At 32.3% G+C, this 19,240-nt stretch overlaps 2 protein-coding genes across 3 annotated transcripts in view; one reads left to right on the top strand and one right to left on the bottom strand.

Annotated features, from left to right (window-relative positions):
* The first annotated feature begins 6,554 nt into the window (after positions 1-6,554).
* Positions 6,555-16,504, top strand: LOC107492618 (insulin-degrading enzyme-like 1, peroxisomal). Of its 2 annotated transcripts, XM_016113653.3 has the most exons (26): positions 6,555-6,917; positions 6,996-7,071; positions 7,849-7,916; positions 8,993-9,084; positions 9,117-9,190; positions 9,280-9,323; positions 9,789-9,840; positions 10,026-10,148; positions 10,236-10,348; positions 10,442-10,604; positions 11,342-11,434; positions 11,660-11,745; positions 11,880-11,966; positions 12,080-12,183; positions 12,927-13,029; positions 13,163-13,258; positions 13,339-13,528; positions 13,644-13,705; positions 14,060-14,164; positions 14,394-14,595; positions 14,684-14,892; positions 15,233-15,357; positions 15,441-15,492; positions 15,573-15,659; positions 15,768-15,890; positions 16,013-16,504. In XM_016113653.3, the coding sequence occupies exons 1-26, from the start codon at positions 6,792-6,794 to the stop codon at positions 16,253-16,255; spliced, it is 2,898 nt and encodes a 965-aa protein (XP_015969139.1). In that variant the 5' UTR covers positions 6,555-6,791; the 3' UTR covers positions 16,256-16,504. The 2 variants fall into 2 exon arrangements, with proteins under 2 accessions (XP_015969139.1, XP_020982177.1); XM_021126518.2 differs by lacking the exons at positions 6,555-6,917; positions 6,996-7,071; positions 7,849-7,916; ... (3 more) ...; positions 9,789-9,840; positions 10,026-10,148 and having other exon boundaries at positions 10,442-10,539.
* A 632-nt stretch (positions 16,505-17,136) lies between these two features.
* Positions 17,137-19,240, bottom strand: part of LOC107492620 (uncharacterized) — a 3,544-nt gene continuing 1,440 nt past the window's right edge. Inside the window, 4 exon segments of the mRNA XM_016113654.3 lie at positions 17,137-17,375; positions 17,621-17,916; positions 18,678-18,753; positions 18,916-18,982. Of these exon segments, the coding sequence (XP_015969140.1) occupies positions 17,292-17,375; positions 17,621-17,916; positions 18,678-18,753; positions 18,916-18,982 (523 nt within the window). The 3' untranslated portion in view covers positions 17,137-17,291.

Below are 19,240 nucleotides of genomic sequence, written 5' to 3'. Positions count from 1 at the left end.
AGTAAAGAAACAAACAAATAAAAAAAATATTAAATCGTCTTTCATCATTAACTCCTAGTTTTACATTTTAAATTTCTTGAAATAATTTTTTCTATTATGTAACAAAAATTTATTTAATTTACATGTGAAAAAATTTAATGAGAAATTTAAAATTTAAAAGATATTAATAATTTTAAATGAATAAACTATTAAAATAATATTCAAAGACAAAAATATCTCTAAAAATTAGAGCAATGCATTGGCTTCTAAAAAATTATTAAATTTAACAAAAATAATTAATTATCAATTATTTCTATTTTTATTAACAAAAAAAGCTGAATTGACAAATGTTAACGATAAAAATTATGGTAAACCCAATTATGACATGTCACTAACTTTTATATAATTACAAAAGGTACTTCACATGTTTAAATTTGATAATTTAAAATAATAATTAATTTTAAATAAAATTAATAGTTAAAAATTGTTAAATTATTTAAAAAATTTAACTAAATTTTCATCTAAATTAACGTTAATGGTTTTGCTCTTATATATTAATAATGGTAAAAGAATTAATAATAGTAAAAGAGATAATAATAATATTAAAATATAATTACATAACTGAAATAGTAGAAGTAAAAATTATGATAATGATGACAAAAAAAAATATGATAATAATATTGATGATAGTTAATTTTATTATAAGAAACAAATTTTGTAGAATTTTAAAAGTCCTACAAATTACAAAAAAATTTTATAATACTAATTTTTGTTATTATTTAACGTTTTTTTTAATAGATGGATTATATTATCTCAAAATAATTTTGTTAAAGGGTCAAAATGTTTTTTTTGAACAAAAATCACCTAGTCTTTTGAAAAGAATAGACAGAAACTGAATTAGTAAATTTAACTCAAAAAAGAACCAAGGTCTCAAAATGTTAGGATAAATAATTTGAAAATTTTTTATTTAGGAATTTTAAATTTTTTACCTTGTAAAATTTAATAATAAATAAAAATATCATATAATTGTATAGCTATGAGAGTTTGTCATTCCATCATTAAGATTTGTCAAATTAGTATTTTTTTTAATCAAATTTAATAATTTTTTAGGATCTAATTTGTTTTTTGCATGAGTTTTTTTTGTCAACGTTAAAATTTTTTAGATGTTATTATTTTGATATTTTAATAAATTTATAAAAATAAAAATAAGAGAAATTATTTCAGGAGCTAAAATAATGGACCATGAGTAAAAATTTAAAAATTAATTTAAATTAATTAAATAATAACATACGAGTGATACATAAACAAATTATATTATGACATGTGGTACATAATTAACACAAAAATCAATTGTGTTAAAATATATAATATTATTGTCTATGTTAATATGCCATATATTACTGTGGAGTTTGAAAAACTTTAAATTATTGTGATCATCAAACATTGTTAAAAATAGTAATTAGAAATTATTAAATTGATTTAAAGCTTCAGATTATTTGATTAGTAATTTCTATTTTGTGTGCAGTATTTTGATCAATAGGCATATGCAACAAAAAGTCCAATAAGTTGGGAAAATATTCATCATGTGGTACAAAAATATTCAACCATTATGACCCAATTACTTTTTGGGTTATGAAAACTGATACAAAGGCCAAGATAAAATTGTCTTGGCCCAATATTATCATGGGTCCGAAATTGAAAGAAAAGAGAAAATAAAGGTTGCATGCTTTCTACGGTTACCTACTCCCACTAATGAATGGAATTCAAATTCATTTAACTTGATTTAATTGCATTGATAATAGGAGAGAGAAAATTCAAAATTGATTTGATGGCTTTTATTACTTTCACACGTTACTAAGCATGGGATTTTGAAAAGTGAAAATTTAACTCATTTTAATTTCTTTTTTTACTTCCATATAAAGCTTTTCTCTTTTCTTTCTCCTCTCTTTCTTTTTTGGTCACTTCATTGATTGACAGAGAAGAAGCTTGTAGATGCAAGCTATCAGAGAAAAAAGAACAGAAGCTATGGACAAGTAAGAGGTCAAGGTGATGATGGCCCTTACAAAAGGAAGATCTACATTATGACGTGGCTAAAATCTTTTTCATTAAAGGTAAGAAGTGGAGAAGAAGCCTCAAGATCACCATGCCAAAATTGGTTGCAATCTGATTTGGTCAGAGAAAAAGCTCCCAGTGGTATGACTCGTCTCTACTTTCTGTTCATCCATCACAGATGGTAGCTACTGTAGCTACGTGGAGGAGGAAGTAAAAGTGGAGCAGATGGAGCTATCAAGGATCGATGATTCATCAAGGGTCAGGAATCCTTCTTGGGGACCAAGTCAAGATGGAAGATTCAGATTGATGAAACTTGATGAGAAGGGATGAGAGAGAGGTAATTGCATGTTGGTTTTGCTTTCGGTTTTTCTCTCTCTTCTCTCTATCCGAACCGATTTTGGTAATGAAATAGAAGAAGTTGGCTCAGTTGAACCGTTTCAACCTTGAAAGCTTTCCCTTCTTAATAAGGGTGAACGACCAAGGGTTGAAACAAGGAGAGTAAGCACAGGATTCTCATAACTACCCAAGCTAACAGAAGTTCTTCTCCTTCAATGTGTTTCATTTTGTATTTTCTTTAGTTTTGTCTATCTGAGTCTCATGGTGAAAAAGGCAAACAGTGTGAGGTTTGTAAGAAAAAGCCAGTGAGCAAAAAAAGGCAGAGTGTACAAAATTAAAGAAAAAATCATAGATGTCTTAGAGATCCTTTATACATATGTGTTGTGTATCATGATTTTGTGGGAATTCCCGTGCAAGTTAGATTAGCACTTAACAGTTGAAAGCTTGGCAGGTGACCAAGTCAAGTTCAGGATTGGAGATAGATTCTGGACTTGTCCCGGATAGGAATGGTTGTTCCTAGGGAGAATTGGTGTTTGTAATCTGTATGATTATAGTGAAATTCCATCATTGTTGTGATGGAAATTGAATGTATGCTGCATTGCACTTAGCAGCTGAACCATGATATTTCTTGGTGTGATTCTCTCTCTTCTACTCCATTTCTGATTCTGTTGAACAAAAGACAAAATTGAAAAATATCTCCTGACTGGTTATGAGACAAAAAAGAAAATGTCTCTTGACTAGTCACGAGATAAAAAGAAGAAAAATCTCCTGAAGTTATTTTAAAGGGCAAAAAGTAACTCTTAGCAAAAAAAAGGGCTAAAATTCAACTCCCTTCTCTTGGCCATTGATTACCATCAATTACTAACAAATACGTTATTTCTTCATTCTATATCACCAAATATTATTCTTACACATGACACTGATTGTGGTACATAATTAACACGAAAACAAATTATGTTAGAATATATAATATTACTGTCTATATCATAATGCTAGATGTTACTAACAAACACGTTATTTCTTCATTATATATCATCAAATATTATTCTTACACATGACACTGATTGTGAGTTAAACCCTAAAATGGTTCCTGAGATTGGCGTCGTGCACTAAAATCATTATTGAGATTCTAATTATATTAATTACATCCCTGAGATTGACAAAAATGCAACACGTTAGTTCCTGACCCATTTTTCATTAACAACGTGGTGACATGGCTTGATGACGTGGGCTGTTAATGGCATATGTCACTCCATGATTTGATCACGTGTAATGGTATGATGATGTGGATGGTTATACCATGCGTCACAATGTTATTTAGCCACGTGTCTATTTGTGTCACGTGTCGCAACAGTATTCTTTCGCGTGTTATCCATTATATCATCATTGTAGATGCACCAAATTAGTCCCTCATTTTGCCTTAAGTGACTCATTTTAGTTCCTGAAATTGAATGTTGTGTACTAAACTAGTCTCTTCACTAGTTTTTTCTTTTTTTAAAAAAAATTAAAATTTTTAATATCTTGGATGTACTAATTTCAATTCCTTTTTCACATATCATTTAAATACAAGTGTTTTATAAAAAATTTTAAGATTTTTGTTTTAATTATATAATTTTTTTCTATAATAATTTGACATTGATAAATTTTGTAATATATAAGTATGTTATTATAAAAAAAGAATTATATGATTGATTAGATACATTTTTCATCAAAAAATGTGTTTTTAACAAGAAATCAAGAATTAAAATACACATTTTTTTCGGTTATGAAATACGCATTTTTGCTGTGTGTAAATGGGCTAGACTGAAGACACTTCAAGTACCTTCACTACCATTTCCAACCTCTTCAGTCTAGATGAAAGAGGTCGGAGATAGTAGTGAGGGTGCTTGAAATGTCTTCACGTTAACTTCAAAATGACGGTTAGGGATACTCGTAAGAGAAAAAATATTTCGGTGCACGACATTCAATTTTAGGGACTAAATTGAGTCACTTAATGCAAAGTGAGAGACTAATTTGGTGTATCTACAATGATGACATAATGGATAATACCTGGACGAATATTGTTGCGACACGTGGCACAGACAGACACATGACCAAATAGTATTGTGACACGTGGCACAATCATCCACATCAGTATGTCATGCGTCACTAGTCAATGCATCATCATATTATTATACGTGGCTAAATCATGGAATGACATGTGTCACTAACAGCCCACGTCATCAAGTCATGTCATCACGTCCTTAATAAAAAATAGATCAGGATTAATGTGGTGCATTTTTGTCAATCTCAAGAACGTAATTAGTGCAATTGAAATCTTAAGGACGATTTTAGTACACGACGTTTAAAGAGCGGCATAACTTTAAGAGAAATTGTTTACAGAGCTAACATTGAGTTTTACATAATAAAACTTAGGGTGTAAATTAAGATAATTAAAATTTAAAAGCTAATTCAAGAATCTCCATAAAATAACATGCAAATTTAAATATTAATTTTATAATTATGTTTTTTTGAAACGAGTACTGTTAGAGAGTCGAATAACCATTGGGGTACTGATTTTAGAGTTTACCAAATATTGAACTCTTAATCTTTCAGATCTAGAGCTTTGATATCATATCATGAAATCATTCATTCTAAAAATTTAAGTTGATAGGAAAAGGTAACACTAATGATTATGCCTCTAATACTGAATCGAATATCCTTAAACCCCAATTATACATATTGTACAAAAATTCTATTGACTTCCTATACTTTTTCAATTAAAATAATATTTTTTATATTTTAATAATATTTTTAAAAAACGTTGCTAAATAATGGAAAAAAGACATTATTTTAATTTTAGTAATATTGTTTTAAAACAGATGGTCACCATAATGGTCACCGTAATTAATAGAGTAAATGTCTAAAATGGTCTCTTAATTTTAAATCGCTATTCAATTTAGTCTTCAACTTTTTAAAATGACCAATTAAATCCCTGAAATTCGAAAAAGTGCATCTCCGTTAATCCCTTGCAGAAGTGCCGTCTAAACGTTGATGATGTGGCATTCCAGCTGTATGCTGATGTGTACCAAACTTGAATTTGATTTAAATTGGTACCTAAAATTGCTTAATAATATCCAAATTAGTCCATTTTCAATTATAAAACTCTAATTCCTAAATTATTGTCTTCTCTTCTTCGATCTGTCTGCTGTCTTCTTCTCTTCTTCGTCTTCTCCACTATCTTTCAGTTCATATTCATCCTGAACTACAACATCAGTACACTTACCTAAAAATTATTTTAATTGTAAGTTAATGTGGTTGGATTAATTTGAAGTTCAACACAGATTTAAATTATATGTATCCTTGCAGGTTCGTCCATTAAGCTAAAATATATTTTCCACTTATAAGAAGGTAACCATTGTCATCATCTTCAAGGTCTTAACATCACTTTCTAAGTTTGTCATCTTCCAATTAAACTCATGCAAAATTTTTTGTGAAATGGGTGTTGCACAGACTAGTTCTTCACCTCCATCAACCCAACAGAAAAAACTACAATGGATTTCATACTGCAAAATAAAAAACGCAAGTGAATCCAAACTCAAAATGAAACTATCTTAACAATTTTTTTAGAGGCATAACCTTACCTCATAGTTTGGACAACCATAAAATAGTCTACCAGAATTTTCTGTCGTCGTTGAGTACTTCGTCACCATCCGAAATCTGCAATTATAGAAAACGGTGTTCTTACTTCCCCTGTTGCACAATCTTTTGCTACCATAAGGTTTCTCTACAGAATTGTTCCTACTTGAGGCAGACGAGAAAACAAGATGAACTGGAAGACAGTGGAGAGATCGAAGAAGAGAAGAAGACAATGGAGAGTTCGAAGAAGAGAAGACAGTAGAGAGATCAAAGAAGAGAAGACAATAATTTGGAGATTAGGGTTTTATAATTGAAAATGGACTAATTTGGATATTATTAAGCAATTTCAAATACCAATTTGAATCAAATTTAAGTTTGGTACACATCAGCATACAGTTGGAATGTTACATTATCAACGTTTAGACGTCCCTTCTGCAAGGAACTAACGGAAATGAACTTTTTCAAATTTCAGGATTTAATTGGTCATTTTAAAAAGTTAAGGACTAGATTGAATAGCGATTTAAAATTGAGAAACTCGTAATCAATATATATATTATAGAGAGAGATAGAGAGAGTGCTGAGAAGAAGACGACGACTACTTCACTCAGAGTCCACTTTGCACCACCACCAACTACACACTTCACTTCACATTATCTCAACCAAATTCTGTTCTGTTTTCTAAATTCCCGATTCTTCCAATTTGAAATTCAATAATTAAGAATAAACACTCGCACTGTTAGGGTTCTTTCTTCACTTCCTGTGAGCTGAGATAAAGAGAGAGAACTCAACAAGAAGAGGAGGAGGAAATGGTAGCGGGAATGGAAGGAGCTGCAGAGATCGTGAAGGCGCGTACGGACAAGAGGGATTACAGAAGGATCATCCTTCCCAACTCCCTTCAGGTCCTTCTCATCTCCGATCCCGACACCGACAAGGTATTCTCTCTCTGATTTTTTATTTTCATTTTTTGATTTCAATTTTATTTGGTTGATTCTTGTTTTGGCTGTTTGCAGTGTGCTGCTTCCATGGACGTTGGAGTAGGTTCCTTCAGCGACCCTGCTGGCCTCGAAGGCCTTGCCCATTTCCTAGGTTTCTTTTTCTTTTTCAATTAAATAATTTATTCTTTTTACTCGTTGTATGTTGATTTGGATTGGATTCTTTGTTTCCGGTTAAATGTGCTCTTTGAATAACGTTCACCCAAGATAGGCAATTATCATATTTAGCTTTGCTTTAGTTGAAAATTATAATGGGGAATTAATGATAGAAGCTATTTATCGGTTAGCACTATTGAATATCGGTATTCCCTGTTGATAGTCGATTGGTGGCAAGTAGCGGAATGGAGTGGAATATAACGAAATAAGATGGAGTAGATGGAATGAAGTGGAGCGGAGCAATATGATTGTTCCACTATATTGTTCATTTGCTTGAATATTTTAGTAATGGAAAGGAGTAATATTCCATTCTGTTGTTTAGATATTCCAACGGAGTGTAGTAAATGTTGAGGGGAAAAAAGTTAGCAATTCACAACCACATTTCTCCCAAATTAGGGGAAGAAAAATGAGAAGTTGTGGTATTGGATGGAATCTATTACCATTTTCCATATCATTCTATCCATTTCTATTCAACCCAAACAACGGGACTCGTTAAAATTCCATCCTCTCCCATTCCATTCCACCTTGTTCCACCAATATGTAGCTCGATTAGGAACAGAAGATATTAATGTTTGGTGTTTGGATTATTGTTATATTTATGCTAAAGAGTTGTGTTATGAGAATATAAGATAATTGTTTCTTGTGGTGGGGTGTGTAATATTTCTACATTTTTAGAAAATTTACTTTTTGGTGTGCTTTTTTTCGTGGTTGACAGAGCACATGCTGTTTTATGCCAGTGAAAAGTATCCGGTGGAAGATAGCTACTCCAAGTATATCACTGAGGTACAATTAACACTAAAAAAAATGTCATTCCTGGAAGTGTTTATGAATTTTGATATTGGTACTTTTCTCTATGAAGTTATTGATTGATTGTTTAGCCCTGCTGCCATATGTATTCTGGTTGAAGTCACCAGTTTTGTTCCTCTCTAGTTGTGAGAACATGAAAGCTGAAAGTAGCCATCCTTAGCATATAGCTGAATGTTATTAATGCTTGTGGTTAGGATATGACGGGCATATGAAAACTGTTGAAATTGAGTGTGCATCGCCATTAGGGTATCTCTGAGCATTTAAGGGAACTGAGATGTAACCTTTCATTTCTGTCCATTGAGTATATCGGAAACTAAAATTAATATTCTGCCGAACTCTTGTGATTTTGGGCCTTTGGCATGCTAATTTATTTATTTATTTATTTTAAGGAGCCTTTTATTTTGTGGCTTTGGCTGGGATTTGTCTTCTGGTGTTCTTTTTAATTTATGTTAGTAGCTATCAATACAAGTACTATTGGCAGGGGAAAAGTAGATCTGCGAAGGAAAATTGCATATATTACCAACAAAAGCAAACCTGCTACAGTGATATTTTCATCTTGCTAAGATACTAGTGCAATACTTAATAATCATGAAGTCCCTGATCTTGACCCTCGGATTTTACATGTGTGATTTGTTTTTGCATTTGGGCAATTTATTTGGATGGAATTAATTTGTTATAATTGATTTGGTTAGAATTTATTTTAAGGTAAAATGATTTATATTTGTTAGTTTGATTTCAAAAATAATTTTTAAGATGATAACTATTCATTTCATTGATTTTGAAGCCTAAAATTGATTTTCAGCATCGGTTCAACTTTAAAACCAAACAAATTGGAGAGGGGTAAGAGTACCACAATTGATTTTGAAGCATTAAAAGGAAACCCCTTCTCTTAAACTGAGCAAGTGTAACACATATTGTATACTGATGTCTTTCATTTTATTATATTAGAAGCTAAAACTCTTAAATTTTTCCATTTTTCAAAAAGACTTCTTGACATCTGTTTGCTAATCACTTTTGCTTGATTTTCTATGCGGTGTGTCTAACTGACACAGCATGGAGGAAGCACAAATGCATTTACATCTGCTGAGCATACCAACTATCATTTTGATGTTAACACAGATGGGTTTGAAGAGGCCCTGGACAGGTTTCTGATCTTGGTTATGGTGTGTTTTCCAGATTTTCCCAGTTCTTTACTAAACCATTGATGTCTCCTGATGCTACCACAAGGGAAATTAAAGCTGTTGACTCTGGTAAGACAATCATTTTAACTTCATTTGGTAGCTTTAGTTTTATCGCCCTTGACATATCTATATCCTTTTCTTTGGTCCATTTCTTGCAGAAAACCAGAAGAATTTACTATCTGATCCATGGAGAATGAACCAGGTATATGCTTGGCAAAGTTGATTGTTTGATAACAGAATTCAGAAATTTATGTGCAGCAATGTTTTTTCAAGAATTTTTACTTTGAGTATGTACTTTTTGGAAGTAATTTTCATTTCTGGATGTGTTCCACAGCTTTTATTAATGAAATCAAACTCTCTGAAACTATTTCTTTTATCATTATTGAAATATTTGGATGATTGGTAGTTGGAGGATATAAGAATATGGAAGAACCATTGATCCTATCCTCAGCCGCAAAGTTGAGGAATGGACAAGGAGATTATATTTCTTGTCTTCAACCTCAGATTTATGAATTTTGATAAACTTCAACTCGTATTTATTGGGTCAAAGTGATTATTCATTCCTACTAGGCAAATAGCCTAGTTTTATTTGCTAAATTTTCAGTTCTTGTCATTCATCTGTTTTAATCTTGCTGTCTCCCCATGTGAAACATCACAATCTGTACAGCTTCAGAAACATCTCAGTTCTGAAGATCATCCTTATCACAAATTTAGTACAGGTCAGTTATTGGTTTGTTTTTCACAATGTAATTTATGAGTATGCTTAACTGTGGTATAACTTATTTTGGAGATTTCCCCCCTCTCCAGGTGTAATCAACGTTATGAGGGTGATAATCTTCTTAGCATCATAAATTTCTTGTAGTTCTAAAATAATTAAAAAAACTTTTTTTTTTTTTGTGTACAGGTAACCGGGACACTTTGGAAGTTAAACCAAAAGAAAAAGGATTAGACACAAGGAATGAGCTTCTCAAATTCTATGAACACAACTATTCTGCCAATATAATGTGTCTAGTTGTATATACTAATGGTAAACAATATTTTTCTGTCAGTTACAGTTTCTACTAATTATTTTCCTGAAAGGGCTGATACAATAGTTATACATTGATATTTTCAGAAAGCCTTGATAAAATTCAAAACATTGTGGAAGTAAAGTTCCAGAATATTAGAAACACCAACAGAAGTTCTTTCCACCCTCCTGGTCAGCCATGTAAATCAGAGCATTTGCAGGTATACATGTTCTGTTTAGAACTCGATGGTCATTCTAGGTGGCTCCTTGTGTGCTGATTCTAATGCAATTCCTGTTTTGCCTTCCTGTTTTAGATTCTTGTCAAGACTGTCCCAATAAAGCAAGGTCATAAACTGAGAATTTTATGGCCGGTGACCCCTGAGATTCGTCACTACAATGAGGGTCCATGCAGGTATCTTGGTCATCTTATTGGCCACGAAGGAGAAGGGTCTTTATATTACATCTTGAAAACATTGGGTGGGTTCTGCACATCTGTTGGATATTTTGTTATTAATTTTCTGGAATACCTAAATTTAACTCTTTTATATACTTAAAAATTCCTATGGTTATGTATTGGCATTTTATGGGCTGAAATTGTTCTTGAAATAGTTTTCACTTAACCTTTTCCTTGTCTAATTCTATAAACTATAAGCAAACATCCTCTTGTTCCTTCCTTTTTATTTGACAGAAAAAGAAATTTATTGATATGAGAGAGAAAAGTACATAGAGAGATGATAAGGCATCTTTGCAAGAAAGAAAAAGAATACATGTAGTTTGTACAAGATTGACCATTGTATCAAAGCAGGCCAATCTCTCTGCATATAATTTCTATTGTCATTGTAAGACTAATGGATCCTTTGAAATTTTGGGTTTTGGACTTGCAAGTTGCAACCATATATTATATATAAGTGCCACTCCTTCTGCAGTGTATATAAATACACACTGGAAGTTAATAATTTAGGTTAGTGTCCAGAAATATATTTTCTATGTCTCTTCCTTTCTCCAACAGTCTGTCACTACTTGGAGCCAGGGTAAACTGAAAACTCAACATTTAGACCAGCTTGACTTACATAATGCAGTTGTCCTTATGCTCATCATGGATGTACATATGATCTTCAGGGTTCTGGATTAGGGGTTTCCTTAATAATAAGTTCATCCAGACATATTCGAGCTTCTATGTATTTTGAAATGTCTCATTAAAATCCACTTTGCAGGATGGGCTACGGGCTTGTCAGCAGGTGAATCAGATTGGAGTTTGGACTTTGCTTTCTTTAAGGTTTCAATTGAGCTTACGGATGCCGGACATGGTTAGATTTCTCTTCCCTCCCTAATTCCTCTTTGTCATTCACTTATTCGTTTGTACATTTCTTCCCACCTTCAACAAGTATTTTCATTATTGTAATTGTTGTAATCAACATCATTGACATTTTTAGTATTATTGTCGTTGTTATTAGTCATGCTGAATTCAAAATATGTGAAGCATCGTTCATTGATTCTTTAGCCTCATTCACTCTTTTGGCTTCAATCTGTAGAGCACATACAAGATATCATAGGATTGTTGTTCAAATATGTTGAACTTCTACAACATTCTGGTGTTTGCGAATGGATATTTGAAGAGGTATGGATATAGATTGTGTTTGATTGCTTAATATGCCCTCTAGAATTGGTTTTTATTCATGCTTTCTAAATGATATACTCTGTTTTTGCACCTGGTTTCGATTGATTATAATGCAATTTTGGATGTTCATGAAGCTTTCAGCTGTTTGTGAGACCAAGTTTCATTATCAAGACAAAGTTCCTCCAATTGATTATGTTGTTCACATTTCATCAAATATGCAGGTACTCCATTTCTTTTCTTTTGATGATTAAGTTCCAATGTGATAATATGTTGTTTGCAATAAATCCTTTTTCTTAGAAATTGTAATTCTAATGCATCTGCGTTATTTTTTCAGTTATATCCTCCAAAAGATTGGTTGATAGGATCATCTTTGCCTACTAAGTTCAGCCCAAGTGTTATCAAAATGGTTCTAGATCAGCTTTCTCCAAACAATGTCAGGTAAATACACTAAAATAAAATATGTAAATTAATCTTATATTTCTAAAAGCCTAAGTTGTTACATCTGCAAAATTACCAAAAGAGCTTAAGTTATAAGGTTGAGATTCATGAATAGTTTTTTATCTAAAAAAAAATCCGTATAAGATTGTTGTAGGTGATTTTGCAAGACATGATTATTACTTTACATTACAACAGCATCTATAACTATAGAGCCTTATGTCACTAGGTGTAGTTGACTATAGAGATTTCAAAAAGTTTACTTTGGCTTGTCGATGGCTTAACACAACTCTCCTCTTTGTAAGAATCAATGGTTTTCCAAATTAACATATCTCCACATTCATTTGATAAAAATGTGTTTTAAAAAAGATTTAATTACTGATTGGTTGAGGGTAATTTGCTATGGCTTTCTCCTTTTGAGAAGATTATGAAAGGACATCTAAGGTTGATCCAACGAGCATGCATTATGTTCTAGGGGTTATGACTGAACTTGGTTGTTAAGATTGTAAACTATGTGAATAGACCAATTGAGGGGATTGATAAAATAAGTTATATAAGTTGATTTGTTTTCATTGTAAATATAGGCTAGCATTGTAAATTTGAATCTTTTTGCAATTAATATTTCAATTTTTTTATGAAAGTTATCTATTTTGTTTTTTCTTGTTTCTATTGTTGTGATTATTCATTTATATCCATTGGCTGTGGCCTTGTTACAGATACTAATCTAACTCTTAAATATCATATAGAATCTTTTGGGAATCCAAAAATTTTGAGGGGCATACTGATAGGGTGGAGCCATGGTATGGAACTAAATATTCCATTGAAAAGATTTCCAGCTCTGTGATTCAGGTCGGTGTTTATATCATTAGCTATGCTTGATTTTTGGACTGAATTGAACACAATGTTCATTATTTCAAGTTATATAGTGAAACTGTCATGAAAGAATGGAACCTGACGGTCCTACATAAGCTTCTATCTGCAGGAATGGGTGCATTCTTCTCCTGATCAAAATCTGCATCTTCCGGCTCCCAATATATTCATTCCCACTGACTTGTCGCTCAAGCCTGTGCAAGAGAAAGTACGACATATATAATTATTTCTATTTATCTAAGATTCCTACATGAGTATCTTGACTAAGTTATTAATGTTTTGAAACAGGTAAAATTTCCAGTTTTGTTAAGCAGGTCATCATATTCTGCCTTATGGTACAAGCCAGATACATTATTTTCCACTCCCAAGGCTTACGTAAAGATTGACTTCAATTGCCCGTATGCTGGAAGCTCTCCTGAGGCTGAAGTTTTGACTCATATTTTTACACAATTATTGATGGATTATCTGAATGAATATGGTAGGTTGCTAGTTTATTCATTGACTTCTTTGTAAAGAGATATTTCTGCAATAATGCATCCATTTTGTTAGTAAAATACAAGTTTAAGAGGTTCTTACTGTGTATCTGTTTTTAGCTTATTATGCCCAGGTTGCCGGTTTAAATTACGGTGTGAATCACACAGATAGTGGTTTCCAGGTATCTTTTTTATATAATTTTACTTTCAAGGTTACAACTTCTGTTTTGAAAATGATATAAATATGCTAAGATATTGTGTGTTCATATCTACATTTTTGTGACATATTGACAGAGAGTGGTGATCATTTATTTTAAATATTCATAAGTGGGATATTGATTATTATTATTAATTTAAGAACAAAACTATATGGTTTTGGAGTTTACTGCTGCTGCTTCGGATGCTTTGTATGTGAGGAACTTGATTTACACATTCATAATTTTTATGCTCGTAATTTTATTTGCCTTCCTTCCTGTCTTTTTGGTATGTTATTTCCACATCTTCATAAAAGATAAAACTGCCATTATATCTTTCAGGTGACTGTCCTTGGTTATAATCACAAGTTAAGGATTTTACTTGAAACTATAATTGAAAAGATTTCAACATTCAGAGTGCAAACTGACAGGTTCTCAGTTATTAAGGTATTGTATGAGGATTGAGTTGATTCTTGTAGACCATGGATTGGTTGATTCTTTGGTAGTTTCTTTGTCCTATGTGTCTCTTTCCATTTAAAATGGGCAGTTATTTTCTTCAAGTTTATTCCGTAATAAGAAAATATATTTAAAAAGTTGAATCTGCAATATTTATTCTCTAGTTTATCCATGTCATTTTTCTAAACAAAATATTTGTTTTTACAAACCCATCTATCAGGAAATGGTAACCAAAGAGTACGAGAATTCCAAGTATCAACAACCATATCAACAAGCTATGTACTATTGCTCGTTGATACTTCAAGATCAGACCTGGCCTTGGATGGAACAGCTAGAAGTGCTTCCACTTCTTCAGCCTGAAGATCTTTCAAAATTTGTACCAGCTATGCTCTCAAGATCCTTTTTGGAGTTCTATGTAGCAGGTTGTTATTTGTCTCTTTTCTTTTGGCTTCGTACTGTTTAGTTGCTTTCCAATTCAATTGGGCTTAAAACATTTAGCATATTTTACAGGAAATATTGAAGGTAATGAAGCAGAGTTAATGGTTAGACACATAGAAGATGTTCTCTTTAAGTGTTCAAAACCTTTGTGCCAGCCTTTATTTCCATCTCAGCATGTAACAAATCGGGTTGTTAAGCTTGAAAGTGGCACGAGTTACTTCTACCCATCAGAATGTCTTAATCCTAATGATGAGAATTCTGCTCTTGTGCATTATATACAGGTAGATTTTCTCATTCGTGATAATTGTGTTTTGCCTGTAGAGTCCCCAATAAGGAGAATACATCAGATGGATTATAGCAAGAGGGGGACCTAGAAAAACCATAGCGAAATATTGTTAAAATAGATTTAAATTTTAATGATTTAAACATGAATATGATTCATGTTAGAGAATGGCACCATTAAATCCATGTAATCAACAACCCTACTTAGTGTACAAGGCTCAGTTTCTCAAGTATATGTAGACTTGTATTTTTCCCTTACCTTTGGCCGATCATTGATTAGTTGAATCCTTGTTCTTGTAATTTGTAGCCATTGTTCACCCACTTGAGAGAATTTTGCAGGTTGGTCGAGATGACTTCAAGCTGAATGTTAAACTTCAGCTTTTTGCCCTTGTTGCAAAGCAAGCAGCCTTCCATCAGCTTCGATCAGTTGAGCAGCTAGGGTACATTACTGTGCTCATGCAAAGGTGTGTATGATTTTAGCATCTGATATCCATGTTCAGTATAAAGTATCTCCGTGTGTTTCAACTTATGTTTTGAACGCATGTAGGAATGATTGCGGTATACGTGGGCTGCAGTTTATTATCCAATCCACAGTAAAGGTAGTTGGAGATATATTTAAATCATTTTGTAAACAATGTCCTGGTTGCTTCGTGCTAATAATATTCTGCTTCTTTCTCAGGGTCCTGGAAATATCGATCAAAGAGTTGAGGCATTTCTGAATATGTTCGAGGCCAAACTACTTGAGATGACAGCTGATGACTTTAAGGTCTTCTGGATGTTTTTTAACTGTACTTTCTATTGAATTGTTATTATCTGTTGTTGGTAGTTGCATTGAAAATACCTGTTGTGTATCTGACTTCTCAACTGTATGCAGAGCAACGTAAATGCATTGATAGATATGAAACTAGAAAAACACAAAAACTTGAGGGAAGAATCAGCATTCTTCTGGCGAGAGATTACTGATGGAACTCTGAGGTTTGATAGGAAAGACTTTGAGGTATGAATACAGTTCAAAATACAATACATGTGTCAGAAGAATACGCTCAAAACTGGATTTTAGTTATAGAGCATCATGCTTGTACTGAATTAGCTATATTCTATTGTGTGGCTTTGGCATAGGTTGAAGCATTAAGACAGCTTACTCTTCAAGATTTGATAGACTTCTTCAATGAATATGTCAAAGTTGGTGCACCTCAAAAGAAGACTTTAAGTATAAGAGTTTATGGGAACCTCCATTCCGATGATTACAATGCAGAGACTTCTCAACCAGACTCGGCTAAAATAGAAAATGTTTTCAGTTTTAGAAAATCTCAGTCTCTTTATGGCTCTTTCAAAGGGCTTTCTGGGCAGATGAAATTGTAGGGATGCTTTTTCTCACCCCATATCTTTACTGCCTATAAAGAAAGAACACTCATAGTGACTTAAGTTATCTCATTCATTTTCGTAAAATGATTCCCTCGTTTCACCGAAAGGTTAGTTTGCACAAGTGCGATTTATCTAGCTTCACATCACCATAAAGGTTTTTGTAGACTTCACATCACCATAAAGATATGATTACCATTTATTGACTTATGTAATCAATTGTCATATAATGATGAGTTACCCTTTTTTTTTTTGGTTACTTCATCGAGTTGTATAACAATAATAATTGGATAATAGGAGATAATGCCTGAAATTTGGGTATGAAGGAAACTAAGCTTTGATATGCAGGTTGTGCAGGGGTAAAATGATCTTTTTTTTTTTTGAATAAAGAGACTATTAAGCGATCCCATTAGTAAAAATATTGCTAAATTAAATTAAAAGTGAAATAACTTGGGTTTGAGTTGTATCATTGAACTCTACTATTCTCTTTAAAGAATTGATTCTTTTTCCTTAAAAGTTTACAAACTAGCTTACTCGTGGAATTCATGTGAATTTCTGCAAATGATTTTATTCTAATGAACTTCATTGAAAAAGGAATGCCTTTTCATTTATGGTCAGTAGTCCTACACTTCGCAATAATATTAGTTATATCACCGATGCAAAGGCAGCCATATGTCATTTTTGTCTTTCTTTGTAAATTGGGAACATCAAATAATGGTTGATTTGATGTGATCAAAATCTTGAATACAAGCAAAATCCAACTTGTGCTGGATTACTTAGTTTTGGTGAATGTCATTGTAACTTTCCAATTACTTATGTTTGAACTTGCATCTACCAATACAAGAAACTCCAATAAATTTTTTTCTACACACCTTTGAAAATTCCGTAAAAATATCAACCAAGTAACTCATTTAGAATAGTATTGAAACGTGTCATAGATTGAAATGGTTGAAAAGGAAAAATTTTAAATAAAGTCTTAGTAACTGTGATTCAGAATATACAAACCATTCAAAGCCCTGAAAATTGACTCCTAATTCTACTCAACTTGCATAGTAGAATTTGCTTCCTCTAAGATGCCCTTTAGTTCCTTTACTCTTTGCCTAGTCAATGCAACACAGTCCTGAAAGCATATCAATTACAATTATCAACTTCTATGAACATCATTTCATCAATCATACATGTAGGTGTAAATGATTTATACAGGATACATAATAAACTCTCCTAATCAAGTACAAATTAGAAATTAGATGGAAATTTTAATAAATGGAACAATTTGGTATGCAGAATCAAAATGAGACGAGCAATGTTTATGCTATAGTTTGAGAAGGTTCACTTTGTTAGTGCTGTCACAATTAACAAACCAACCTGGATAGCAGATGTGAAGGCAAGAACTGGGCCACCAGGCTTGTAAAGGGATACAAGTTGGCCAGATGTATCTAAAGCTATAGTAACCAAGGTTTCCATAACGGATTCTTCTTCAGCAGTGGGATCTACCAAGATGTAGTTCTTGTGGAGTATGCACGTCAACGAGAATGGAATGCTTCTTAGTGTAAGATTCCTTTTCTCTTTATTAACTGGCTCTTGTGCCTTCTTTTGTCCATCATCCTCGGACAAGAGCACTATTTTGCCATCATCATTCATCGCAACGGCAGGTATTTGCACTGTCGAGATGGAAATTTATATAAGAAAAGCAAAACTAATAGTACATATAATTGAAACAGTGGCTCAAATCAACAATACCAACAATAATACATAGATTTTATTAGCATAAAATCAGAATAGTCACTGGTAAACTTGAAATTTGATTTCCATACATTTAAGAAATGTATAAGTAATGGCAGGCGGCATGTATTATTTTAATTGGTTTAATGCATAAAAAGAAAAATGCAACTAGATGCAGCATATAATAATGAAGAAAGCAAGATTTTGGTAAGAAACAATTAGTAATAGTGTTCTCAAAATCAATCATTCAGTTCTTAAAAAATCAGATAACCACAATATATACACATTTCAATAATTTGGTGGGCCTGATAAGATTAAAATTATTGCGTTCAAAACTCAACACCTGCATTTTGATATTCCAAATCTTTTTAGAAGACAGAAATACATACACACATATAGATATATAAGGTCAAAAGACGTCATTGTAACACACAATAAATAAAAGTATAAAACATGTTCATATTCTATGTCAAGTGTAACTCTTCTAGAACACTTGACTCAATTCATGTATGGTGTACTAAGAGGTAGTCACAGAACACACCTCATATTCTTATCAAGATCTCCAAACTAGCATGCATTTGTAAGTATTAACATTCTTTACGAAAAACCTAAAATGCAGGAAGTATCATTTTGCTGTTTTTATAGCATGAAGTCATATATGCTCTGAATGATATTCATAATGTAAATAAATGACACTTACAATGAGATAAGGCAGCTACTGCCGATAGTAAAGCTGCATCAAAAAGAGCACCATCAGCATCCAAACAATAGACATCCTGCATGATAACGAAGGCAGTATTATGTCATTCAATAAATTGACAACCATGCAATCAGAGCAAACAAAGACAGGGTATCTCACATTAAAGTTGGAGTTTTATCCATCCTTTTCTATGTTTGCTCTGTGAAATTTGATAAATGCAGTCCATATAGAAGCTTACCAAGTAAGCCATCCATGCAGCTTTTCCAGTAACCAAAGACAACTCTTTTAAATCAATACTTCCAGAACTGGAAGAGAATAAAAACAATAGGGTCAATTTTGTTGATAATTGAAATACATTAGATATATTAGACAATTAACAAGGAGGGACGACATGATCAGTTATGTAATCTAGATTTGAACATGGAATTCAGTATAAAAAACAATATAATTATGACTTCAAATCTTGACTTATATTAAAATGTATAATTTGGTTTGTTAGTTGAACAAATAATTACTAGACTTAAACATATAAACAGTTCAACTTGCAAAATAACGGAGAAAGA

Source organism: Arachis duranensis, chromosome 6 (assembly GCF_000817695.3).
Source record: "Arachis duranensis cultivar V14167 chromosome 6, aradu.V14167.gnm2.J7QH, whole genome shotgun sequence".
Classification (NCBI taxonomy): Eukaryota; Viridiplantae; Streptophyta; class Magnoliopsida; order Fabales; family Fabaceae; genus Arachis; species Arachis duranensis.
The sequence above is the reverse complement of the archived record's forward strand: the minus strand, read 5'-3'. Positions and strand labels throughout refer to the sequence as shown.